Here is a 26,305-nt window from a genome sequence, read left to right on the forward strand (position 1 = left end):
GGGGGGGGGGGAAGATATTGTCAGGCTGGAGACCTCCCTTGCTATTTGCTTCTTTTAATTGCTTTTCCTGCCATATTTTCAGTGCAGAAGACACTTAGCAGGAGATGGTCCCTGGAGGAAGGGCTGATGTGTGAGAGGAGCTTGGTCAGCCCTGGGGCTCTGCTGCAGCCTGGTCACAGCCTCACCCATCCCCAGTCTGCAGGAGTCAGCAGCTCCTCCTCAGCCCAGCCCAAACCCTCTGGAAAACAACAGGAAAACTGTGCACTGACCCTGGCACCTTGGCATCAAAACACTGTGCTGATTTCGGCAGGAATGGTGTTTTGTGCAAAAACAACAGAGGAAATCTCCCCGGGGCATTGCTCCTGGCGAGGGAGCTGCACCCCTGCTAGCTCCAGGGTGTGCCAGGGGAATCCAAACCTCTCCTGCAGGAGAGCCTGGCTGGCTGAACGTGGCAGGGGGAACTGGGCAGGTTCAGAAGGGGCTCCCCCACAGGCTGGACATCCCTGAGCTGAGCCTGTGCAGTTTTAGAGCCCACAGCAGAAGCTGCAGCAGCAAACCCCATGCTCCAAGGCCGTCTCAGTGCTGCTCAGGGATGTGGCTGAAGGCAGGAAGGGGTGATGCTGTGTGGCCCTGCTCCTGCCCACAGCATTGCAGCGGGCTGCTCCTGGCACAGCTGAGGGGACAAGGTCTGGGTGGGCCTCAGGCAGCAGGGCTGAGCTTCATGGTCCTTCCAACCCAAACCATTCTGACACTCTGTCTTAGAATATCTCCAACTGGAAAGCACCAACCATGATAACCAAAGTCCAGCTCAGAAGTTGGACTCCAAAGTCCAACTATAATTCCTCCTGCTCCAAAAGGCACGAATAAATCCAAGAGGTCTCTGTTACAGGAGAAGGACAATGGGGTTAATGCAGATTTGGCTGCAGAGCCTGAGCATCCTCTGAGCAGCTCCAGCACAGCTCCTGGCGGTGCAAGGACACCAAGGCCTTGGGCAGGGCAGGGACCTGCAGGGTTTGCTCTGCCATGGGCTGCATTTTGAACACTCACCACTTCACTGATGCCAGGCAGAGCCCGGTGTGCAAAGAGCTGTGGCAGGAGCTCAGGGTGACAGGAGCAGCCCTGAGCCCCTGCCCACGGCGGTAGGGATGGGCATTGCTGGGGCTCCTGCAGCCCCTCACCGCACGGCCCACGCTGGAAGGGGAAGGAGCTGCCCCACGGAGGGGATGGGATAAAGCTCTGGAGCTCAGGACAACCAGAGGCCCCTTCTGGGGTGCCACGCCCTGGCCATCCCCTCCTGCTCCCCCGGGACCCCCGCCCGTGCCAGCCAATGGCCCCGCTGCAGGGGCCGGCCAGGGGCTGGCCCAGGGCATAAAACCCGGCCCAGGCTCTGGGCTCAGCTCAGCTCTGTGAACTCCTGCAGCCACCATGGTGCACTGGTCAGCCGAGGAGAAGCAGCTCATCAGCAGCCTCTGGGCCAAGGTCAACGTGGAGGAATGCGGCGCCGAGGCCCTGGCCAGGTGGGTGCAGCTCCAGAAGTGTAGTCGTGATATTTTCTGAGAAATCTTTTTGTCAGGATTTTTCTCCTGAGAAGCAGAGGAGCTTCAAGAAAGAAATGCAAACAATAATTGTTTGCTGCTGTGGAAGGCAACAGGTGTATCTGTGATTGGTGCATGTTGGATGTTTCTAATTAATGGCCAGTCACAGACAGCTGGCTCAGACTCTCTGAGAGTCACAAGCTTTTGTTATCATTCCTCTCCTGTCCTTTCTACCCTTCTGATAGATCTTTTCTCTCTATTCTTTTAGTATAGTTTTAGTATATAATTTTAATAGAATGTATATCATAATACAATAAATCAGCCTTCTGAAACGTAGAGTCAAGTTTCTCGTCTCTTCCTCGTCCTGGCACCCTCGAACACAACCATGTAGAAGGGCCCTGCAGTGCAGGGAGCCACTGAGTCAGGCAGCTTCACCTGCCTGTGTCTCTCCCCAGGCTGCTGATCGTCTACCCCTGGACCCAGAGGTTCTTCTCTGACTTCGGGAACCTGTCCAGCCCCACGGCCATCATCGGCAACCCCAAGGTGCGTGCCCATGGCAAGAAGGTGCTGACCTCCTTCGGGGAAGCCGTCAAGAACCTGGACAACCTCAAGGGCACCTACTCCAAGCTGTCCGAGCTGCACTGCGACAAGCTGCACGTGGACCCCGAGAACTTCAGGGTGAGCTGTGTGAGCAGCCCCAGCCCTGCCCTGGCTGTGTGGGGACAGCCAGAGCTGGCTGCTGCTCTGTCCTGGGACGTTTTCTGCGGCTGCTGGGGAACAATCCCTGTGGAGTACCCAAGAGAGGTGATGGTTTGTACAAAGGTCTTAGCAACAGTCTCTGTGATTTTCTCCCTCAAAAGTCCCATTTTTAATGCCAGCACAGCACAAGGGAGGTGCAGGCATGGAGAGAACACCTGGAGTTCTGGTGTTACCTGCAGGAGGGATGGTTACCTGCAGGAGATCTGGCTGGGGGACAGCCCCAGGGGCAGGTGCAGCCTGGGCTGGAGGGGTCAGAGCAGAGGGGAGCTCAGCAGAGCATTTCAGCAAATCCAAGCTCCCACAGCCAGAACCAAGGAGCAGGGTCCTGCCTTGCCCAGCACGGGGCATGGCACATTCCCTCCTCCTCCTACACTTTTAATTTAAAAGGATCATTCTCTTCATTTATGTCTAAAGAAAGAAAAAAAAGTGTTTTTCAGGGTGGGTCTCAGGCCAAATCCAAATGCTTCAGCATTCGGAAAATGGGGAACTAGTTCGAGGTTCTTTCTTTCTGGTTTTGTTTTATTTTTAAGAATGAGACAAATATTGTTTTCCCAGAGCTGTCTGTGGAAAGACAGGATTCTGCTGTGGCAGGGAGCAGGGAGTGAGCCATGCCTGTAACCAGGGCTGAGGAGGAAGAGGAGGAGGAGTGTGCAGGGTGTGGGAGCCCTTCAGGAGGGCGATTCTGCCTCAGAGAGAAGTCAGGGGAGGAAACCTGTGGGCTGCAGGAGGGGTCTGGGGGGGAGAGGGACTGGGGAGGGGGGAAATCTGCACAGAAAAAGCAGGGACACACAAAGGAGAAGCCGGTGGTGGTGAGGGGGTTCCAGTGCCAGCAGAGCCTTGGTGCCAGCGGCTCTGGCAGCCCAGCCCCACCGGGACAGTTCTGCTCTGGGTGACCGGGGCTGGGGCTGGCCAGGGGCTCCATCAGCACTGACCTACATGTCCCTCTCTCCTCAGCTCCTTGGGGACATCCTCGTCGTCGTCCTGGCGTCCCACCTGGGCAGGGATTTCTTCCCTGTGTGCCAGTTTGCCTGGCAGAAGCTCGTGGGTGTGGTGGCCCACGCTCTGGCCCACAAGTACCACTGACCACCCCGGGGACAGCAGGAGCCCCGGGCCAGTGCCAGCCCCATGGGGACCCCTGACCCCGATAAACCCTCTGATAAAACTTCCAATACCCCTCCAATAAACCCTCCAATGAACCCGTCTGCCAGCTCCTGTGCAGTGTCCGTGCTGGGCAGGGAGGGGCTGGGCTGCTGTGGGTGACACCTGAGCTGGGGGCTGGGACAGCCCAGGACCCCCAAACCCTGCAGGGCTGGGGCAGCCTGGGGTTCCCCAGCTCTGCAGGGCTCAGAAGATGCTGCAGAGGGACTGGGGACAAGGGATGGAGGGACAGGAGCCAGGGAATGGCTGCCAGTGCCAGAGGGCAGGGCTGGATGGGACCTTGGCAATGAGGAATTGTTCCACTCTCTGCTGTTGTTGTGGACATTCCCTTCCTTTCTGTCCCAGGCAGCACCACGTGCAGCTCATTCATCAAAGGTTTGTGATGCTGTGGGAGAACAATCCATCATCCTGCTGGGCTGAGCTTCCCACCATTCCAGAGCTGCATTCAGAGGGACTCAGGAGTTTTCCATCTTTTCTAAATCAGACCTGAACCAAATCTGTGCTGATTGCAACTCCCCGCATCTTTTAGAGAATTCTTATTCAAATGTTAGTCAGGAGCAGGTGAACCAGGGGACTATCAGATGTAATTATTTTTATCTTGGCCTTATCCCCACACTTATCAAAATTGCTGGAGCAGAAGAAGTCCCCAGTTCACTTCTTAGCACAAGCCAAAAATACTCTTTGAGCAGCTCTGTGCTGCCCCTGCCGGGGTTATTTTTCATGTATTTATAGACATGATTTTACACCTCTCAAGGGAATTCTGTCAGGAGTGGCAGCAGTTCAGGAGCCCGAGCTGGTGGGGTTGGATTGCCATCACAACATCAGCTGCCCTTGGGATTTGTGTGCTGTGTTTGACACTGCTGCAGGGAGGGGGACTGGCACTGCCCTTGCTCTGATGTTTAAAAGATGCTTCATGGCTTTTCAGATGTTGTTTTCTCCAGGAACTGAGTGGAAATTCCCGACTTGCCCAGAAAATCTCTGCTCCTGCAGGGCCTGTTTCAGTTTTTGATGCCGTGCCATGCCTCAGAGGTATCTGGACAGAAAATCTCTTTGCTGTGGCACAAAGGGACCTGGCAGATTTCCTGGGATGCCCTTGATGCACATGGCCAGAGCAGAGGTGAGGCTGCAGGGGCAGCCTGGGAACGGGATCACAACTTTCTCCTCTCCCTGCCACAATCCGATGTCATGGCAACTGCAGCAGAGCTGCAAAGGCCCTCAGAAATAGCAGGGGGATGTTCAGAGATTTCTGATCCCTTGGTGGCTTTGGAGGAAGGAAGGTTGGAAGCCCCAGAGGGACTTGTCAGAGCTGATTTACCTCATCTTTCCTTTGTTCCACCCCCCTGCCTCCTCCCCCTCTGTCAGTGCCCTTCTAGCCCAAATTCTCTGCAGCAGAGACCCAGACACGTGCAGCAATCACATTTCTGAGCTGCTGCCGAGTTTCTCTTTCCCACCCCTGAGTCTTACCTGACTTGGGGTGAAGTGCAGGAGTCTCACTGCCTGCACACAGTGACCTCCGAGACCAGACCCTCCTGCTCTTTGACTTTGCTGGCAGTGTTTTATGGCATCTCCCTCTGATGCCTCAGCTTTGGCCTATCTGTTTTCACATTCTGTGCTGCTTTAGTGTGGGGTCTGAGCTTCACATTATCGGATGGTGAGGTCTGTGCACAGAGCAGGGACACAAAACAATTCCTGCTCCAGCTGGGCACCAAGGACAAATGATCCAAATCTCAGCCCAAGAGCACAAACCCCGTGGGCTGCAGAGAGAAAAACAAGCAGGATGGGAGTGCAGGGGCTGAGCTGGAATTGGACACTGAACTGCAATGTGCACATGGAGCAGAGCTGATCCCAGGGAGAGACCCCGGGAGCGCTCGTGCATTTTGGGACCATTTGGGTTCATCTTGGGGGCAGCCCTGGCTGGGCTCTGGTGCTGCCCAAGGTGCATCCATGGAGGAGATCCTTGGAATCAATCCCTGCTTTATTCTGTGACTCTGCCCAGCCTCTGCTCTGGCTCAGCCTCTCAAGGCATCCCCAGCACCTCTGTGCCCAGGTCAGCTGAGGGCTGCTGTGCAGACAGGGCACCCTGCTCCTCCTCCTCTTCAGCCCCCTCTCCACATGGTTCTGCCATGGGAAAACCTGGCTCTTGTCAAGCTCTTGTCAAGCCCTGGCTCTTGTCAAGCACGTGGAGAAGGGAGCGTGGGGCTCTTGCAGTGACCCAAATCCCAGAACCAGTGGCTGAAAAGCCCTGCGAGCTCGCGGAGCCCCGGCTGTGCCGATGCCCAGCAGGTCAGTGTGGCTGGGGTGCTGCCCCAGCTCCTCTGCAGCCTGGCTGGGGGCCCTGGGCAGCCCTGTGGCTGCAGGGTGGGACTTGTCCCAGCTCTTGCCCATTTTTGCCTAGACCAGAGCAGTGGGTGATGCACAGGATGAATAAATCATCCACTTATTTCTGGGGGGTGCTGCAGAGGATGAAGATGCTGAGCAGGTCCGAGTTTGCACGCCCAGATTCAAACACTAAAATCTGTATTTTCGTGTTGAAGGCCATTAGAGCACGCTGGAAAGCTGTCTGCTAATTGAACTTACCAAGCTAATGACTGAGCTGCCCAAGTGAGGAGTGGAGGCGCAGATGTCTGGAGCTCTGTCTGAGGCGTGGGGCAGGTGAAAATACACCAATTCCATTTCTCACAGCATGCTGATGAGTTCAGCCTCAGCTAAACAATGCCAAGTTCCCTGTTTGCACAGACAGATTGAGTCTGCCATGAACTTGGGGGCTGGAAAAGTTTAACTTCTCCCACTCCAGCCCCTAAAAAGAGCAGTGGGCAAGTCAGGAACTCCTTAGTGTCAGCTTGAGGGCTATTTATAGCCTGCTTTTAATTTTTTCCTTACAACCCCAAGGGCACTGTGAAAAATGCCTACTTTATGACTGGCTTTTTGCAAATATTAAAATGAATATTGTATGTGTTATGTTAGAAAGTTGTGCTGTATTAATTTTCTTAAGTAGTGTGTTAAATATAGTTTTGGGTTATAACATAATGTTAAAATAGAAACTGTGTATGTGGGATATTTTTTTAAAGAGAGGAATGAGGTACTCACACTGAGCAGCCACAGGACACCTAAATCTTTCAGAGAAAGAGAATTTATTGCCCCATTATCAGAATAAACTAATTTCTCAGCCATGAAGGAAGGCCCCATTAGGATTCAGAGGAAGAAGCTGACACTGACCAGACAGAATCCTGTGTTTGAATGGAATATATGCATCATGTATGAGATGTATGAATATGCAACAGCAAATATTGCTTTTAAGGGTTAATCCTCTGTTAATGTGGGTCCTTTTTCGGGTTTATTTTGCCCAGAAAAGGTATCTGGACTGTGTGTAACTCTTTGTTTTTATTGTCTCATATTGTCCTAATCCAAATGGTCCAAATTTTTATCCCTCTAATTATATTGCTATTTTTATAACCATTTTATTACTATTACACTTTTAAAGTTTTAGAAACAAGTGGTGGGCGTTTTTCACAGGCAGCGTTCTGCATTCCAGGCTGAGCCCTTGGAGCATCTCTGCTCTCTGTGGTTCGTGTTCCTCGGAGCCCAGCATTCCCCGAGGGCTCTGAGTGCTGGGCTGGCAGCTCTGGGCCCGGGCACGTCTCCTAATTTTCCCCACAGCTGCAGCTGCAAGAACAGCATTCCCGATAAGAATTACAGCTGCTGTGTGTTTTCCTAATAAATATCTGCTGAATGCCTGGCACTGGGAGCAGCTAGCGCTACAGCACGGGCAGCAGCAGCTGGAACGGTGAACGGGCTTGGGAACGAAGGGAAACAAAAAGCCCTGGATTTGCCAAAGCCTTGGACCTGTGAGAGCGAGCTGTGCCCTCGGGGCCAGCGGGGTGACAGCGAGTTCTGGCAATTGCTGCACAGACCAGGGCAGGGACCGCTGCAGCCTTCGGCCTCACCTTCCCCGGCCCGAGCGAGGGGGGACACGCAGGCTGCAGCTGGGGACAGCAGGGACAGCGGGATCGTGGAATGGTTCGGGCTGGGGGGCACCTCAGAGCTCCCCTGTGCCCCCGGGCCGGGCTCGGGGCTCTGCCGGAGCGGCTCCAGCCGGAGGGGACCGGGATGCCCCAAATCCCACGAGGCGATGCTGCTAATGAATCCCTCGGCGGGAGGAATGGGACTCTGGGGTTGCTGCAGGATTTGTTTGGCTCTGCGTTGTCAGCAGGGAGTGAACTCCCGGAGCTCGCACAGGGCAGCTCTGCGCTGGTAACTGCTGCCCTCTGTGTCTTTATAGGGCTGTGAAAGCCTCGGTTCCACACGGAACGTGTGCTTCCTTCTGCTGCACCCCAAGACCCCCGGAGCCCCGGGGCTGCGGGCAGCGCCGGGATCACCGGTGCCACGGGCTCAGGGAAGGAGCTGGAGCGCCGCTCGCCCTCTCAGCACCCTCCTTGGGCGCTGCTGCTGCTGCGTGTGACACACCTGCTCTTGTGGAGATCGCCCATGGGGAGTTCTCAAACTGGGGCTCAGCCCCACGACCCTCGGAAGGGTCTCAGCCTGTTCCTCGTTCTCCCAGTGCAGCCTCTGGTCAAGCTGCAGATCCCAGAGAACATCCCAGAGAACATCCCACAGCAGATCCCAGAGAACATCCCACAGCTGATCCCAGAGAACATCCCACAGCTGATCCCACAGATGATCCCAGAGAACATCCCACAGCACAGCCCACAGCTGATCCCAGAGAACATCCCACAGCTGATCCCACAGATGATCCCAGAGAACATCCCACAGCACATCCCACAGCAGATCCCAGAGAACATCCCACAGCACATCCCACAGCAGATCCCAGAGAACATCCCACAGCACATCTCACAGCAGATCCCACAGCTGATCCCACAGCTGATCCCAGAGAACATCCCACAGCTGATCCCACAGATGATCCCAGAGAACATCCCACAGCACATCCCACAGCTGATCCCAGAGAACATCCCACAGCTGATCCCACAGATGATCCCAGAGAACATCCCACAGCACAGCCCACAGCTGATCCCAGAGAACATCCCACAGCTGATCCCACAGATGATCCCAGAGAACATCCCACAGCACATCCCACAGCAGATCCCAGAGAACATCCCACAGCACATCTCACAGCAGATCCCAGAGAACATCCCACAGCACATCTCACAGCAGATCCCACAGCTGATCCCAGAGAACATCCCACAGCAGATCCCAGAGAACATCCCACAGCACATCCCACAGCTGATCCCACAGCACAGCCCACAGCAGGTCCCACAGCAGATCCTGCTCATCCTGCAAAAGAATTCCCTCAAAAAGAGCAGTCAGGGCACATAAAGGCTTTGCGTCCCTGGGACAGTGAGGGTCTGGAGCTGTGACTTGTCTGGGACAGCAGGAGGGAATGATCCTGCTCTTCCTGCAAAAGAATTCCCCCAAAAAGAGCAGTCAGGGCTTTGCATCCCTGGGACAGTGAGGGTCTGGAGCTGTGACTTGTCTGGGACAGCAGGAGGGAATTTGGCCTTTGTGTCAGCTCGTGGCCAGGAGAAGAACAGCTCCCCAGAGTCAGAGAGCTGGTGGAGCTGCAGGGGCCATGTGTGGCTGAGGGATGGTGAGAGATGAGGGGCTCCTTGCTGTGCTGGGGCTCAGCAGCTGCTCACCCCACTGGCAGAGCCCCTGCCCTGGCTGTGCTGCTCCAGGGAGCCACAGGGCTGGAGAGAACATCCTGGCTGGAGGGAGGAAAGCAGGGTGCATCCCACGGAAATCACCTCTGGGATGGCAGTGGGAGCTGGGAGCTGATCCTAACTGGAGGGAGGGAAAGCAGGGTGCATCCCATGGAAATCACCTCTGGGATGGGAGTGGGAGCTGGGAGCTCATCCTGGCTGGAGGGAGGAAAGCAGGGGGCATCCCACGGAAATCACCTCTGGGATGGGAGTGGGAGCTGGGAGCTCATCCTGGCTGGAGGGAGGAAAGCAGGGGGCATCCCACGGAAATCACCTCTGGGATGGGAGTGGGAGCTGGGAGCTCATCCTGGCTGGAGGGAGGAAAGCAGGGGGCATCCCACGGAAATCACCTCTGGGATGGGAGTGGGAGCTGGGAGCTCATCCTGGCTGGAGGGAGGAAAGCAGGGGGCATCCCACGGAAATCACCTCTGGGATGGGAGTGGGAGCTGGGAGCTCATCCTGGCTGGAGGGAGGAAAGCAGGGGGCATCCCACGGAAATCACCTCTGGGATGGGAGTGGGAGCTGGGAGCTCATCCTGGCTGGAGGGAGGAAAGCAGGGGGCATCCCACGGAAATCACCTCTGGGATGGGAGTGGGAGCTGGGAGCTCATCCTGGCTGGAGGGAGGAAAGCAGGGGGCATCCCACGGAAATCACCTCTGGGATGGGAGTGGGAGCTGGGAGCTCATCCTGGCTGGAGGGAGGAAAGCAGGGGGCATCCCACGGAAATCACCTCTGGGATGGGAGTGGGAGCTGGGAGCTCATCCTGGCTGGAGGGAGGAAAGCAGGGGGCATCCCACGGAAATCACCTCTGGGATGGGAGTGGGAGCTGGGAGCTCATCCTGGCTGGAGGGAGGAAAGCAGGGGGCATCCCACGGAAATCACCTCTGGGATGGGAGTGGGAGCTGGGAGCTCATCCTGGCTGGAGGGAGGAAAGCAGGGGGCATCCCACGGAAATCACCTCTGGGATGGGAGTGGGAGCTGGGAGCTCATCCTGGCTGGAGGGAGGAAAGCAGGGGGCATCCCACGGAAATCACCTCTGGGATGGGAGTGGGAGCTGGGAGCTCATCCTGGCTGGAGGGAGGAAAGCAGGGGGCATCCCACGGAAATCACCTCTGGGATGGGAGTGGGAGCTGGGAGCTCATCCTGGCTGGAGGGAGGAAAGCAGGGGGCATCCCACGGAAATCACCTCTGGGATGGGAGTGGGAGCTGGGAGCTCATCCTGGCTGGAGGGAGGAAAGCAGGGGGCATCCCACGGAAATCACCTCTGGGATGGGAGTGGGAGCTGGGAGCTCATCCTGGCTGGAGGGAGGAAAGCAGGGGGCATCCCACGGAAATCACCTCTGGGATGGCAGCTGGGAGCCTGCTGCTCCTTGCTCTGGCCTCCCAGGCCCAGAGGAGGATCCTGTGCACCAGGACCTGGCTGGGATGTCACCAGGTGAGTCCCTCACCTGCAGAGCTCAGTGTGGGTGCAGTGCTTCCTGGAGGAGATTCCTGGATCCCTCCTGTGTGGATGCTGCAGAGCACATCTCCTCTGCGGGCAGGGAGCCTCATCCTCACTTCAGATCTATTTTTGTCACTATTATTGTTATTATTATTATTATTATTATTATTACTATCATCTTAAATCATTTGCACCTCTATTTCCCCTTCTTTCTATGAAAAAGCCCCATGATGATCTTCTCCTTCCCTAAAAATACCCTTGGCAGCAGAGCCTGGGAAGTGCCTTCGTGCCAGGCAGCTTGTGCCTCTCTGAGCTGAGCACAGCTGAGGGCAGCCAGGCTTTGCCAAGCACCCAGCAGCTCGTGGGTGCCAAAAAGCAGCACTGTGAACATCTGCCAGCCCAGGGGTGGCAGATTTTGGACTGGCATGCACAAACTGGAGGCTGTTTTCCAGCACGAATGAAGTCAGCAATAACCACATCACCCTCTCCTGGAGGGCAGAGCTCTGGCAGCTGCCTGTGCTGCCCAGGAATGAGTGCTGGGAAGAGATGTCAGACCTATTTACCCACCTGGCCAGGCTGGAAAATGTGCAACACTGTCCTTCCTCAGGGGTCTCTGGCCCTGCCTGGGTCCCTGATCTGAGGGAAGCAGTCTCAGGTGGCTGTCAGCCCCACTGGTGACACCGTGGCACATCTGGCACTGCCACGGGCCGTGTGTGTCAGCCCTGCTCTGCCCTGGCTGGATAAATGGAGTGCACAGCTCTCCCCAGGGGAAAAGGGTCTGGGGGCCAGCAGCTCCTGGTGGCAGGGCAGCCTGGCTGTGGCACTGACCCTCACTGCACCCACAGCAGCACTGCCACAGGGGGCTGGTGTGTATCTGGAGCTGACAGGTGAAAAAGCCCGGATCACTTTGCCTTAAACACAAGCAATGAAATAGATATTTCTATATCCAAACTCAGGAGCTGCCTGAGCATCTTCCCTCCAGGCTGCCAGTGAATGTCTTTGCATCCCCCTCCACGAGGTCCCCCAGGAATCCCAGGCTCATTCCGTGCTTCTTCTTCTTCTTTTTTGGTTTTCTTTCTTTTTTTTTTGGCTGATCTGCTGTGTCAGAGGGGATGAATGATGCAGACAGCCCTGAGTGAGCCCAGTGTCCAGCTGGAGCTGCTGTGGGGCTGCCTGGGGCTGGCACCAGGAGTTTACAGGCCTGGGGATGGTGTCAGAGCAGGGTTGGCTTGCTGGCTCAACAAGGGAGTTCAGGCAGGGGGAAACTGTCCCGGCAGAGCCTCTGTGGGGACAGGAAGGAGAGGTGTGAAGGCACCTTCTTGTGGGGCTCTAAATGCCATCACACAGTGCAGGAACGCTCGTCATCACATGAAATCTGCTGCAGGAAGGTCTGTCAGAACTACTCAGCCTTGCAGTGAAAATAATTACTCAGGAGAGGGTTTTGTTTTTTTTAATTGTGAAAGGATCTTAGCAGTGAGGAGTTTAACTCCTGCGAGGGGTGAACTCTGCATTCCCAGGGGTGCAGAAGTTGGATTGAATGCTTTTCTGCCAACTTTCATCACACAATTGATGAAACCTCCTGGGACGGTGGTAACAGAGGAGAGAATCGAGTGATTTCTGCACGAATGGATCTCAAACTGCGGGCAGGGAGGCAGGCTCCCCCCTGAACACTCGGTGTCACCCCTTGCCGAGTTTGCCCACAGCTGCAGTAAGCTGTGAGCACGGTTTGGGGCACGTACAGGATGAAGAAGGTTGGAAAGGTTTGGAGGGATCAGGTGGAGCCCGTCAGGGTCAGGTGCGGGAAGAGGCGAGCTCCCTGCCGCAGAGCTCCTCGCCCTGGGGCTCAGAGTGGGGCAGGCGGCCGTGGGCAGGGGGCTGCCAGCAGGGCAGGGGGCCAGCGGGACACAGGGCAGGGTGTGACACAGCTGGGAGCTGCGGGTGCTGCGGCTTTCAGCCCCTCTGCAGGGCAGCCCCGTCACAGGGCACCGAGATCAGTGTGGAACCCTCTGAACTGACCCCACGCTGCTGCAGACCCGCTCCAGGGCAGCCCTGGCACCGGGAAAGCCACGAGAAGCCACGAGTGACCCCGGTGTCCCCAGTGCCAGCACAGGACAGGGCAGTGCCGCGGTGCTGGCTCAGAGATGTCTCTGGTGGAGCAGGAGGCACCTGGGGGTCTCCAGGAGCACCCCCTGCACCAGCTCCAGGCTCTCCAGGGCACCGAGCGGAGCTGGGTGCCCCTCAGTGCCAGGGAGCGACCCAAAGCTGTGGGCACGCCTGACTCCACCCTGGAGAGGTGCACGGAGAACATCTGGGCGAGGCAGGAGGGCATCCCCATCCCCTGGGGCCAGGCAGAAGGTGCTGAGCGCTTTGGGCAGCGTGCAGCCGGGCCGGGGCAGCATGGCCAGGAGAGGAGCAGGGCTCCCGCAGGCTGGGCTCTGCCCTGCTGGGGACGAGCAGGGAGATGTCCCCAGCACGGCCATGCCGTGATGGAGAACGGGAAGGAAATCCAGAGCTGCTCCTCCTCCAGCCCAGGGACAGCAGTGGGGAGGAAATGAGGAGGGGGCAGGAGGCAGAAGGGCTCATGTGGGTTCATGCTCAGAGACGTGGACCCTTCTTGCTGTTGTCTGTGCTGAGAGCTTCCTGTCCTGTGGGGAAAAAGAGCATCAAGCGCTCTGGAGCTGGCCAGAGGCAGCCTGCTGTGACGGGGGTCTGCAGGCTGAGATTTCCCCCACAGCCTTTGGCCCCTGCTTGCAGGAGAGCCCTGTGGAATAAGGGGCCTGGCAGCTCCCACTGGAAGTGTCCTGTCCCTTCTGGCGGGGTTCTCCTGGAGCACGCTGGATTCCTCCTGGATAAATGGAGCAGCAAGGCTGCCTGAGCTGCACACTTGCTGCTGTCCAGTGTCTCGGGATCTCCTCTGGTCAAGATGACCCTGAGGTCTATTAAAAGTCTCTTTTCCCCAACCCAGCTGTCAAAGAAGGAGCCAGAAGTCTTCAGCTGTCATTCTCGAGGTTGTTTATTCTTTCTTATCTCAAACATTTTCTGTCTGGCCTGCTGAGGTCTGTTCAGCAGGCCAGTCCGAGGCACACTGCACTGCCCTGAGGTGGTGCTATCTCTTTATACTAAAACTGCGTGTACTTTATTTACAGTTATGTTCCAATACCTATCACCTGTGTTAGACAGTCTACTTCTACTCTACACCAGTCTCAAAGTGCCACCATCTGTCGCCCTGATTTTGTAAGACTTTGTTAAGCCTTCTGATGTTTGCATTCTTTCAACAAACTTTCTCACACACAGTTCTGTAAATAACCTATGTTTTGCATTCTTTCATGGAGGTGGAGAGAATTGATGGACCCTTGGTCTGTCCAGTGGCATTGGAGAGGTGGCACTGTCACCCTCCAATCCACTGTCACCTTTGGAAAACTATAAATGTTGGAGTCAGAAAATAAAGTTCTTCTTCTTCTTCTTTTTGTTCCCCTCGAAAGCAGCAGCGTCTGTGTCATCATTTCGTGTCTTATCACAACAACCATCACCCAGAAGATGGAGGCTGGGAAGAAGAAGGAAGAAGAACAGGACAATGCCCAAATCCTCCATCTTGCCTCCTAGACCCCGATAGTAAAAACTCTTCAAAATTCCACTTTTCACCTGGTGAAAACCACTATTATGCTACTTAAACTTTTGTAACTTGTAATTCTTCATATAAAGTTGGTCATTTGCTCCATGGGTTGATTCCCAAGTGTCTTTGCCTTCCTGCCAGGGTCTCTGAGCCCCTGCCAGGGCTTGGAGCCATCCAGGGCACCCAGAGGGATGTGCTGGGTTCCGACATAAAAGGTGACCAGCCAGGAGACCAGGGGAGAGCTGTCAGTGGTGAGATGGATCCTTGTCACCAGCCCCGAGCTCCGAGGATGTTTGACAGCACTGTGCTGCTCCTCAGTGAAAACTGAGCTGCCAGGAGATCCTCTTGGTCAAGAAACAATGGATTTCAGGCCAAAAGGGCCAGTGTCAGGGTATTTGGCAGCCCCCCTCCCCCTGGCCCCCAAGGCACGCTCCAGTGGTGCCCAAAGGACAGGGACTCACCCAGACCCTGCTCACTGCTCAGCTCCATTCCCCCAATCCAGCAAGGATCCCTTGAGCAGCCCTGCAGTGCACGCCAGGCTGATGTCCCCGGCCTGACTGGAGCTTTGGGAATCTTCCTGGAGCTGAAGGAGACCTGCAGGCAGCAGAGGGGTGAGCAGTGTCCCAGAACAGGCCAGGGATGGAGAGCCCATCCCTGCAGGTGTCCCCTGGGGGTGGCACTGAGTGCTCTGGGCTGGGGACAAGGTGGGCACGGGGCACAGCTGGCACTGCCTGGGCTGGGAGGGCTGTGCCAGCCCCAGGGATTTGGGGATTCTGGTCTAGTGGAGCCCCCGAGGGTCTGATGCAGCCGAGCTGGGCTCTGGTCCCGCTGCACCCCGACAGATGTCACCCTGTGGCCATCCCAGCCCATCCCAGCACGGCCCCAGCCACAGCTGGAGCTGTGCTGGAGCCCTCACAGCTGCTCTGGGGCCACCTGCACTCTGGGGACATTCCCCATTATTTTCCTTGTGCCTTTAAACATCCCAGGAATCTGAAGTCCTGACAATTTTGGCTGGAGCAGCAACCCTGCAGGCAGAGAGGGGCACAGAGCCCGTCCTGCAGGATTGCTGCCCCAGCCCCGAACAGCGCCCGGCTCCCGGGGGAGCTGCTCCGCAGAGACCGGGGATGTTTTCCTGCCTGACACATCAATCCCAGCAGGGAGCTCTGCCTCTCCAGCGTCTCTTCAGGTGTAATTAGAGACAGAAGCCAGAGAAGGTGGCAGCTTTTAACCCCCTCGGTGCCGATGACCTCGCAAACAGGGCTGTGCTTCGCTGCTCTGTGCCTGGTTTCTTCCAGTGTTTGGATTTGGAGATCTAAGAGCCATCACAGAACTATAGAAGGGCTTGTGCTGGAAGGAACCTGATAGATCATCGAGTTCCAGCCACCTGCCATGGGCAGGGACACCCTCCACTAGACCAGATCCCCAAATCCCTGGGGCTGGCACAGCCCTGCCAGCCCAGGCAGTGCCAGCTGTGCCCCATGGCCACCTTGTCCCCAGCCCAGAGCACTCAGTGCCACCCCCAGGGGACACCTGCAGGGATGGGCACTGCAAAGCTCCCTGGGCAGCCCCTGCCAAGGCCTGAGCACCCTTTCCATGGGCAAATTCCTGCTGCTGGCCCAGCTGAGCCTGCCCTGGCCCAGCCTGAGGCCGTTCCCTCTGCTCCTGTCCCTGTTCCCTGGAGCAGAGCCTGATCCCCACCCTACCCTTCCCCAGCTCCGTTGCCCCTCTCTGGGCAGTTCAAGGTTAAATTTGTGTTTAATTGCTGGGTTTGCAATCAAGACTGTTGTGGTATGTATTAATGATCCTTTCCAAACAACAGCAATCTGCCTCTTCCTGGCTGCTTTTCATCCCCAGCTCTAATCCAGGCGTGGAGAGGGAAGGCAGGAGCACCATCCCCATGGCACAGCTGGAGGATGATGATGTAACCAGGCAGATTTGGGAACCTGAACCGTGTTTGTTCAGTTCACTTGGTGCTGTGTCACCCTGCACCCCTGGGCTGTGCTGTGTGGAGCTCAGGCAGTGCAGCCCCTCTGCACCAAACCTTCAGCAAAGCCAACTGCAACCAAAACGTTCAGCAAATAAACCCCTTCCATTACTGGGGACTGTATCCAACCCCAGGGCAGCTGGGAGACTCGGGGACAGCAAGGGCAAAGGTGGGGAAGGGGCTGGAGCACAAGGGACCAGCCTGGGACCTTGTGGAGGGGAGGGGGGACAGCAGCTCTGCTCCAGGGAACAGGGACAGGAGCAGAGGGAACGGCCTCAGGCTGGGCCAGGGCAGGCTCAGCTGGGCCAGCAGCAGGAATTTGCCCATGGAAAGGGTGCTCAGGCCTTGGCAGGGGCTGCCCAGGGAGCTTTGCAGTGCCCATCCCTACAGGGGTTCTAAAACCATGGATGTGGTGCTTTGGGATGTGATGTGGTGGGGAACCAGCAGTGCTGGGGTAATGGTCAGGGTCAGTGACCCTAGAGGGATTTTCCAGCCTTAATAACTGGAGAGGAGAGGAGAGGAGAGGAACCCATCCCTGCAGGGGTTCTAAAACCGTGGATGTGGTGCTTTGGGATGTGATGTGGTGGGGAACCAGCAGTGCTGGGGTAATGGTCAGGGTCAGTGACCCTAGAGGGATTTTCCAGCCTTAATAACTGGAGAGGAGAGGAGAGGAGAGGAGAGGAGAGGAGAGAAGAGAAGAGAAGAGAAGAGAAGAGAAGAGAAGAGAAGAGAAGAGAAGAGAAGAGAAGAGAAGAGAAGAGAAGAGAAGAGAAGAGAAGAGAGGAATACTTGGAGGTCAGAGGAGATCTTCTAGGAGATCTCCAACTGCTACAGCCCTGTGTGTGTCCTTGTTGCCTCTATTGTCACCTCCAGGCTCCTGTGCCTCCCAATCCTCTTCCCACTTCTCCCATCCTCCTCTTTCTCCATCCCTCTCTTCCTCCAGCCCCCTTGCCTTGTTCCAACCCTTCCCTTTTCAGCCAAGTGGCCCCAACCCTTCCCAGTAAATCCAGAGCCCCAGCTCTGGCTCTGGCCCTGCTCACAGAGCAGATGTGGGCTGGGTGTCCCCATGGTGTGCCTGAGGTTTTCCTTCTGCTGCAGGAGAGGTGACCTGGGCCCTCAGCACCGTGGCAAAGACAGGTGCCATGTTCCAGCATGTTCTGTTCCCCAGCAAAGCAGCACTCCGCGACTGAACTTTGGAAAACAAGATGTGCGTGAGTTTTATCTGCACCCAGGAGAAATCAATCCATCATGCCTTCCTGCTCCCAGCCTCTATCAACTCTCTGAGAAATAAATGACTAGAAAATACAATACAGCATTCCGGGGTAGTTCATTCATTTTTCTTTATTAATTTTTTTCTCAGCACAAGAGGGAAAAAAAGGAACATATGGGGAATGAGCAGGAGCCATTTCTCAGTGCCATGGCCACCTGAAAAGGGTTTAGACCCATAATGCCTCTGAAAAATTCCTTCATATTTCCCAAATCACATTAGGCAGGTACAGATTGTTTTCGTTTTTATGATTTTTTTTTTACCTTTCTAAGCTCTATTAAACCAGAATATGCCAAAAATGACGGGACAGAATTGCCTTGAAGTCCCAGATGAGAGCTGTTTGTAACTCACCTAAATGAAAGTATTTATTTTGAAATAAATTGGGTTGGATTTAGCAGAAAAGGTTATACCAAGACTGAAGCTGTACCAGCACAGACTACAAAAATGAGGCTTGTTTTACTATCAGAATTCATTGGAACTGGGAAGAAACTGCACCAAACTCCACCAAACACTGCAGCACTGGGAGCCTGGCAGAGCCCTTGGTGAGATCTCCCATCCAAAGTCATGGCCAAGGACCCCTGAGACCTCTGTCCTAGAGAGCCAGCCCATGAGGAGAGGCTGAGGGAGCTGGGAAGGGGCTGGAGAATTGCTGAGGAGCTGGGAAGGGGCTGGAGAATTGCTGAGGGAGCTGGGAAGGGGCTGGAGATTGCTGAGGAGCTGGGAAGGGGCTTGCCAGCCCCGGGGATTTTGGGGATTTTGGGATGCTAATGGAGACACTGGGGCTTGAGAGCACCTGGGCCTCCTGATGGAGTGCAGGTCCGAGCAGTGCTGCTGCAGCTCCAGAAAGGTCTGGGCAGGGCCTTGTGCCACCCCCGGGGCAGCCAAACCCACGGTGCCCAAGCGGGAGCCCAGCCCTGGCGCTCCTGGCCCCTCCCTGAGGGATCTCTGTGTCTGCCCTGGTGGGAACATCCCCGACTTCCCCTGGAGTGTGCAGCCACAGTTCGTGAGGATGAGAGCACTGAGAGGGGTTCCATCAACGCACACACCTCTCCAAGGCGTGCCAGAGGATGCTGCCAGACTCTGTTCAGTGGTGCTAGTGACAGGACGTTTCAGGAATTCCCAGTGTGGAACACCTTTGGCTTGGAAACGAGACTTCCTTCAGCTTGGAATCATCACTGACATTTATAACTTCCTCTTTTTTCCCCTTGAGATGTTTTCATTTTATTGAATGCAATTACTAATTTTAATTATTTTTACAGTTGCTACCAGTACCTCTGAGTCTGGTTTTTCCACAGCATCTGCTATGAGGAGGTTAAGGGGTCTTGACAGAGCACACAGCAGGTCAGAACAAGACCACAGAGGTGGATGTTCTTTCTCTGAAATGCCTTTCTGCATCTGTAATGTCACTTTGGACAGGTGTCCTGTAATTGTTTTACTTAAAGAATGATGCTACATGCAAATTTTTTGGCAAAACTTCTGGAGCGTGAGTGTGCCCCACATGAAAACAATGAATTGACTAAATCATCCCAAACCATCCAGCATTTTCTCTGCCCTGCCACTGTTAGAGGTGAGAAGGGAACCAAGAGGAGCAATGTTGGGACATCAGTGTAAGTTTGCTGAGTCACTTTTCCCTTCTTGTGGAACCTTGCCAGGTCGGGCTCGGATTTAGATCACTGCAGTAGTTTCTCTGAGTTTGGTGAGGGCAGACACTCTGGGAAGGAGTTCACAATCAGCTTTTGCCTGGTGGCAGCACCTCGGAGCGCACGGAGAGGACACGGAGAGCGCACAGCACCAAAGGCTCTGGTGTAAAACGAGGGTGAGGACACGGGGCGGCGGCTGGGCTCGGGTCACCGGGGAGCTCTGGCAGTGACGTGGATCAAGCTCAGGATCCTCCTCTGGATCTGCTTGGTCCTCACCCCGTAGATGATGGGGTTGAGCACAGCGGGCACCAGGATGTAGACGTTGCCCATGACGACGTGGACCAGCGGAGCCAGGTCCTTGCCGAAGCGGTGCACCACGGACAGCCCGATCAGGGGCACGTAGAAGGCCAGCACCACGCAGATGTGGGCGATGCAGGTGCTGAACACCTTGAGCCGCTCCCTCCAGGCCGCGAGGCGCAGCACGGCCCTCAGGATGAGCAGGTAGGAGAGGCAGATGAGCACGGCGTCCAGCCCCATCACCAGCAGGATGGCGGTGAGCCCGTACACCACGCTGGGCGTGGTGTTGGCGCAGGCCAGGTTCATCACGTCCTGGTGCAGGCAGAAGGAGTGGGACAGCACGCGGGGGCCGCAGAAGGGGAGGGGCAGGAGGAGCAGGGGCAGCGGCAGGAAGAAGAGCACGCCTCGGGCCACGGCCAGCAGCCCCACCTTGGCCGTGGCGCCGTCGGTGAGCACGGCGGCGTGCCGCAGCGGGTGGCAGATGGCCACGTAGCGGTCCACGGCCATGGCCAGCAGCACGGTGGACTCGACGGCCGAGAGCGTGTGGATGAGGAACATCTGCAGCAGGCAGGCGGCGAAGCCGATCTCGCGGCTGCCCAACCAGTAGAAGCAGAGCGTGCGCGGCACGGTGGCGGTGGCCAGCGCCAGGTCGACGGCGGCCAGCATGCAGAGGAAGAAGTACATGGGCGCGTGCAGGCTGGGCTCGGCGCGCACCACCAGCAGCACGGCGCCGTTGGCCAGCACCGCCAGCGCGTAGGCCGAGCACAGCGGGACGGCCATCCAGGAGTGCGCCGCCTCCAGCCCCGGCAGGCCGGCCAGGATGAAGGACGGGCTGAGCTCAGAGCTGTTGGAGGAGGGCATGGCCCGCAGCGCCAGGGCCGCTCACGCCATGCCCGCGCGCTTCCCGCTGCGAGGGAAACGCCAACGGGACTTTTGACCAGCCCTTTCCCGTGGCTTGGGTCCCACGGGGCCGTCCCTGGGATTCTCAGAGCTGCCACGCTGGTGCAGAGAGCTCCTCTCTCCGTTTTTTACCCCGTTATGGCTCTGTGCAACAACATATATCAAAATGCTGACATTTGAGTTCGAACAGGAATCGCCTGGATTCTCTAAAAGGCAGAACACTGTAAAGTCAACCTTTGGAATAATAAACCCATCAGCTGAACTTGTTTGCTTTTCTTTTTAAAGGACAATATTAAAAATGATAACAAAAAACCCGTGAGATTTTTAGTGAGTTCTGTAGTACTTCAGTGCTGCTTGATTTTTTCCATATGTGCTGTGGTGGCCTGTCAGAAATGTGCTCAGTGAGGCTGAAGCTGGCAGCGCTGCCTCCCACGACCCAGCCCTCCCCTGAACAGCTCACAGGCACAGGAAGACACGGATCTTTCACATATTTTTGCACATACAAATTGGATTTTCATCCTATGAAAAACACGTATGGAAAAAACAGAATATCTGTAAAAAAAAAAAAATCAGATTATTTACCTTATTCTGTATTTGTAGATTTTCCAGGAGTGCTGTGATCCAAGGATAATGGCCTGAAGATACATAAAAGGCTTTGCTTTAGGATACTTTCTATTTTCAGGCACCTAGCCAGTACCTGTGCTGGAATAAACCCAACATCCCTCCTGCCCTGGATGGGCAGCACAAGGTCAAGCTCAGCCTGAGCTTTCTGGTTATTCCTTTGTGCCCAATCTGTGCAAATTAACCATGCAAAGTGGCTTTATGGCAAGCTCTGCAGGTTATTAATGGAGTTGGGTTGTGAAACATGGGGGTTTTATTGCACATCTGTGCTGAAGGCCTGAAATAGCGTCAGGCTTTATTCTCCTGATGTGGGGCTTTTCCATCTCGGATGTATAACAAGTAGGACTCACGTTGTAGCTTTTTATACCCGATTTACACACAGTGTGGGAGGACTGTTGCTGTCACTGCGCCCAAAATCTATTCCAGGGATGATGCTGTCAGCCAGGCTTTTGAATTAAGACACAAACGGAATGAACAAGGAGCCTCGGTAATCACCAGCAGGTACTGAGGCACCTCAGCTGCCAGCCCTGACGGAGTTACCCGAGTCCCACTGGAAAACTTCTGCCCTCCTGATCATTTCCCTGGGGAATGGGGCTGTGAGACGGGCACTGAAACAAGCCCTGATGATGCTTCAGTTCGTCTCTAATTCTCTGGCACTGATAAATGTAGTCAGGCTTTCTTGAGTGGCTCAGGATTTGAGATTGCTGGTGGGCAGAGCGGGCGCTGCGAGGGCCTGGGTTTCTGCAGAGAAGGAAACTGGATCCACCTCTTTGAAACACCAGTAAATGCAGATTTATTTGCCTAGGGGGATCCAAGCAGCACCCCCAGCAGTAAATCACAGAATCACTGAGGCTGGAAACCCAGGATCATTGAGTCCAACCTTTGAGCAATCCCCGCCTTGTTAAAGAACCAGGGGATGGCTTGGGTTGGGAGGAACCTTAAAGTTCATCCTGTTCCTTCTCCTGCCATGGCAGGGACACCTTCCCCTGTGCCAGGCTACTCCAGCCCCAGTGTCCAGCCTGGCCTTGGGCACTGCCAGGGATCCAGGGGCAGCCCCAGCTGCTCTGGGAATTCCATCCCAGCCCCTGCCCACCCTGCCAGGGAACAATTCCTCATTGCCCAGATCCCATCCAGCCCTGCCCTCTGGCACTGGCAGCCATTCCCTGGCTCCTGTCCCTATCCCCGCCTCGTTAAAGAACCAGGGGATGGTTTGGGTTGGGAGGAACCTTAAAGTTCATCCTGTTCCTTCTCCTGCCATGGCAGGGACACCTTCCCCTGTGCCAGGCTGCTCCAGCCCCAGTGTCCAGCCTGGCCTTGGGCACTGCCAGGGATCCAGGGGCAGCCCCAGCTGCTCTGGGAATTCCATCCCAGCCCCTGCCCACCCTGCCAGGGAACAATTCCTCATTGCCCAGATCCCATCCAGCCCTGCCCTCTGGCACTGGCAGCCATTCCCTGGCTCCTGTCCCTGCAGGCCTTGTCCCCAGTCCCTCTGCAGCTCTCCTGGAGCCCCTTCAGGCCCTGCCAGGGGCTCTGAGCTCTCCCTGAAGCTTCTCCTCTCCAGGAAAAACCACCCCAGCTCTCCCATCTTTCCTCTCCTTCTTTCTCCTCTTTCCCTTCCCCTTCCTCTCCCCTCCAACCTTTATCTCTCCCTCTTTCATTCCCCTCCACCCCGCTCTCCAGCTGTGCTGACAGATGTGCTGATAAATGCCCCACACTTTGCCCTCCAGCTCCCCCACAAACATTTCCTTACTGTGGCAGAGGCTCCTCAGGCTTTTTGTTTCGGAGCCATTTTGGAGAACAGCGGCGGCCAGGAAACACGGACATCCAGGGATGAACTCTGGAAGTTTTCAGAATGGGAGCACACTCAGAACCTTCTCAGAATTCTCAGTCATCAATTTCAGAATCCGGTGTGAGGATGCTGCAAGCCAGGCATCTCCACAGCAAAGCTCTTTCCTCCTGGCTGTCGTTCTGGTGCGTTATTTTTCCCTGCAAGCTCCGGTTTAGGTCAGAGCTATTTGAGCAGAGCTCTCCCCGTCCCAGTGCCAGTGGGAGCTGCTCCCCAGGCTGAGCTCCTGGGGGCTGCTGGTGTTCCACCCGGGGAAGGGACCCTGGGACACAGCGAGATAACGAGCACAACACAGAGCAAGCCGTGGCCTGGGAATCCTCCCCTCAGGAATCCTCCCTGCCCTCTTGCTGCTTTTTTATGGAGCTGTTTCCGCATTATTTTTTCTCTCGGTTTTTTCCTCTCCAGCTACTGCACATGGGCTGGTGAAGTGCTCAGTGTCAGGCAAAACCAGGACAGTTCAGGGCTGGGATCCTGTCCCGGTGCCTGTGCTGCCTCATCCCTCCCAGGTCAACACAGACTGCTGCTGCTTCTTCTGCACCGTGCTCAAGCCTGGCCAAAACGTGGTTTGAGATCAACAGAACTACAGCTCTGCCATTTGGAGGAGTGGAATGTTTACAGCTGGCTCTTGGTGTTCTAGGGGGGGATAGTCACGGCTCTGGGAGGGCTTTTCCAACCCTAGTGGTTCTGTGATTCTGTTCTGTGACTTTGGGACCCTTTATTCTGTCTGTGGGAGCCAGGAGAACCAAGAAACCTTCCTGCCTGCCTGGCTCCCACCCAGCCTCCAGCAGAGCGAGGAGGTGCTGGGGCACGCTGCCATCTCCCACCTGCGGATGCCCCTGGGGTCTCCTCCCGTCCCCGAGGGGCACAGCCAGCACCAGCAGAGCTCAGATGGAAGGCAGCAGCTCGGGGGCCTGGCTGTCAGGAAGTTTAGCCATTCCTACAATGTTTTTGAACTCTCTTTTTTTGCAAGAGAGCTTCCAGCCCCACCAGACCCCCAAGCCCATCCAGACAAACACCAGGCTCGTCCAGTGCCGCTCATCTGCAGCACACCCTGAAGATTTTAGGCAACTCCAAACTAATCCTTCTGCATCATACAGACAGAAAAAAAGTCTTCCTGAAGTCTTGTGACCTTTCACGAGGAATAGATGGATTTTATTGCAGATGCTGCACATACATGACACTCACTGCAGAACAATGACTGGGACATTAATTAGACTTGGCAAGCTGGTAAGGATCAAAGACTTCCAAAGAGATGCACGAGCAGCTGTTTTCTCACCGGGGAGGGGCACGGCACTCTGAACAAAGGGATGATATCTGAGCAGGTTTTTCAGAGGGGCTGAGAGTGCTCTGGGCCCCCCAGCCTGGCCTAGTGAGAAATGCTCTGTGCAGGAAGGGAGGAAAGCACTTGCTAGGGCACAACATGAAAGCTCACAGCTCTGGGCTGGGGGACAGCACCCCAGTGGATCTGCAGCTCTTTCCTCTGGCAGTGACCTGCATGGAGGGAGCACCAGGAGAGCAGTGCACCAGCTCTGACTGGGAAACCAGGCCAAGAGCTCTGACCAAGAAACCAGTGCCAGGGGTGTGACAGAGCCCCCAGTGCCACTGACAGAGAGCCCAGTCCATGAGCACTCTCTGGCAGAAGTGCAGGAGCAATCTACCAGTCAGAGGCAGGCTTCCTGCACAGGGCCCTGAGCAGCGCCTCGCGGATGTGGGTGCATTTGATGCTGTAGATGAGGGGGTTGAGGGCGGGGGGAATGATGAGGTAGGTGTAGGCCACCAAGGTGTTAACGAGGGGAGGAACGTTCCTGCCAAAGCGGTGGATCATGGACAGCCCGATCATGGGGATGAAGAACACCAGGACAGCACAGATGTGCGAGACGCAGGTGTTCAGAGCCTTCAGACACTCCTCCTTGGTGGTGAGGCCGACGACGGTTCTGATGATGAGGATGTAGGACAGCACGATGAAGACGAAGTCCGTCCCCACCGTGGACAAGAGAATGATCATGCCGTAGAAGACGTTGACCTTTATGTCTGCGCAGGCCAGGTTCATGATGTCGGGGTGGAAGCAGAAGGAGTGGGACAGCTCCGTCCTGCCGCAGTAGGTCAGCCTCTTGAGCAGGAAGGGAATGGGGAGCAGCGAGAGCACGCCCCTGAGCACGATGGCCAGGCCTATCTTCAGCACCGTGCCCTTGGTCAGGATGGCCGCGTGCCTCAGCGGGTGCGAGATGGCGATGAAGCGGTCAAAGGCCATGGCCAGGAGCACGGAGGACTCGATGAAGGACAGGATGTGGATGAAGTACATCTGGGCGAGGCAGGCGTCGAAGGCGATGCGGCGCGCGCCGAACCAGAAGAGGCCCAGCGTGGTGGGCAGGGTGCAGAGCGCCAGGCCCAGGTCGGTGACGGCCAGCATGGACAGGAAGTAGTACATGGGCTCGCGGAGGCTCGGCGTCCTCCCGACGATGAACAGGATCACGCAGTTCCCCAGGAGGGCAGAAAGGTACAGGGCACAGAAGGGGATGGAGATCCAGGGGTGAAGGGCTTCCAGGCCCGGGATGCCCATCATGAGGAAAGCTGAAGGCTGATGGAAGGAGCCATTGAGTTCCCACGGGGTGCGTGAGTCATGCTCCATCCCAGCTCAGCTCTCACATGGCCTAGACCTAAAACAAACCAACAACACAAACCCCACGCAGCTGGACTCTGTGCTGAGCAGAGGAGCTGCACATCCCTGCACCTCCCCACCAGCCTCTGCAGGGATCCCTGAGCTGGCTGGGAACAGTGCCACACAGGCTCCTGTTCACCCACTAAATCCCAGACTGAAGGAAACACATGGCTGCACTCCTGCTCACCCATCAAATCCCAAACTGAAGGGAAAGGATGGACAGTTTTTGTTTGAAAAGAGGGGGAAAAAAGAAATACTTGAAATGCTTTAGAATGAAAAGGAAAACGTTCCACTATTTCAGAGTCATCCCCAAATTCCAGGGTTTGAGATGCTCTGTGGAGTGAGCAAACGCCTTTTCCAAGCTCATCCCAACCATGAGCAAGCTGCTAGGCCAAGGCTGCTGGTTTATGCCAGCTGGAGATCAAAAGGTGTGAAAATTGTGAAAGTTTAACCCTGATACTTCTTATTTAGGAAATCAACACTGGAAACAAATGCAAAATTTGTTGGCACTGGCACTGGCACTGGAAGGCCAGAGAAGCTGTGGCTACCCCATCCCTGCAAGTGTTCAATGCCAGACTGGAGCAGCCTGGGCCAGTGGAAGATCTCCCTGCCCGTGGAGCTGTGGGAACAGGTTGGTCTTTAAGGCCCCTCCCAGTCCAAACCAGTCTGGGATACCATGATTTCCAGCAGAACAGAGCATCAGCCACTCAGAAGATGGGTCCCAGGGCAAGGTGGATTTTCGGAGGTACTCACACCCCCAAGTCCTGCTCTTTTCACAACCTTACTGCCAGGTGGAGGGGAATAAATGAGCAAAACCCCAGAGGGCCACAGGCTCCGTGTGGGGCCTGGGACACCTGTTGGGAACAGGCAA

General features: G+C 55.8%; 3 protein-coding genes across 4 annotated transcripts in view; 1 reads left to right on the forward strand and 2 right to left on the reverse strand.

The window, feature by feature from the left end:
* Positions 1-3,521, forward strand: part of LOC121334243 (hemoglobin subunit epsilon-like) — a 5,013-nt gene extending 1,492 nt beyond the window's left edge. For both annotated transcript variants that reach the window (XM_041401205.1, XM_041401204.1), the window contains exons 2-4: positions 1,421-1,517; positions 1,991-2,213; positions 3,249-3,521. In XM_041401205.1, coding sequence (XP_041257139.1) covers positions 1,421-1,517; positions 1,991-2,213; positions 3,249-3,377 — 449 coding nt within the window. In that variant the 3' untranslated portion in view covers positions 3,378-3,521. The remainder of the gene's footprint in view (positions 1-1,420; positions 1,518-1,990; positions 2,214-3,248) is intronic.
* A 15,207-nt stretch (positions 3,522-18,728) lies between these two features.
* On the reverse strand, positions 18,729-20,429 carry LOC121334233 (olfactory receptor 51E2-like). The gene has a single exon (XM_041401183.1). It carries the CDS (start codon positions 20,267-20,269, stop codon positions 19,319-19,321), a length of 951 nt encoding a protein of 316 aa, XP_041257117.1. The 5' UTR covers positions 20,270-20,429; the 3' UTR covers positions 18,729-19,318.
* Positions 20,430-24,429: 4,000 nt separating this feature from the next.
* On the reverse strand, positions 24,430-25,588 carry LOC121334234 (olfactory receptor 51G2-like). The gene has a single exon (XM_041401184.1). The coding sequence runs from the start codon at positions 25,402-25,404 to the stop codon at positions 24,430-24,432; it is 975 nt and encodes a 324-aa protein (XP_041257118.1). The 5' UTR covers positions 25,405-25,588.
* Positions 25,589-26,305: the final 717 nt, after the last annotated feature.

The sequence above is a fragment of the Onychostruthus taczanowskii genome, unplaced genomic scaffold (assembly GCF_017590055.1).
Source record: "Onychostruthus taczanowskii isolate IOZ18803 unplaced genomic scaffold, ASM1759005v1 scaffold187, whole genome shotgun sequence".
Lineage (NCBI taxonomy): Eukaryota > Metazoa > Chordata > Aves > Passeriformes > Passeridae > Onychostruthus > Onychostruthus taczanowskii.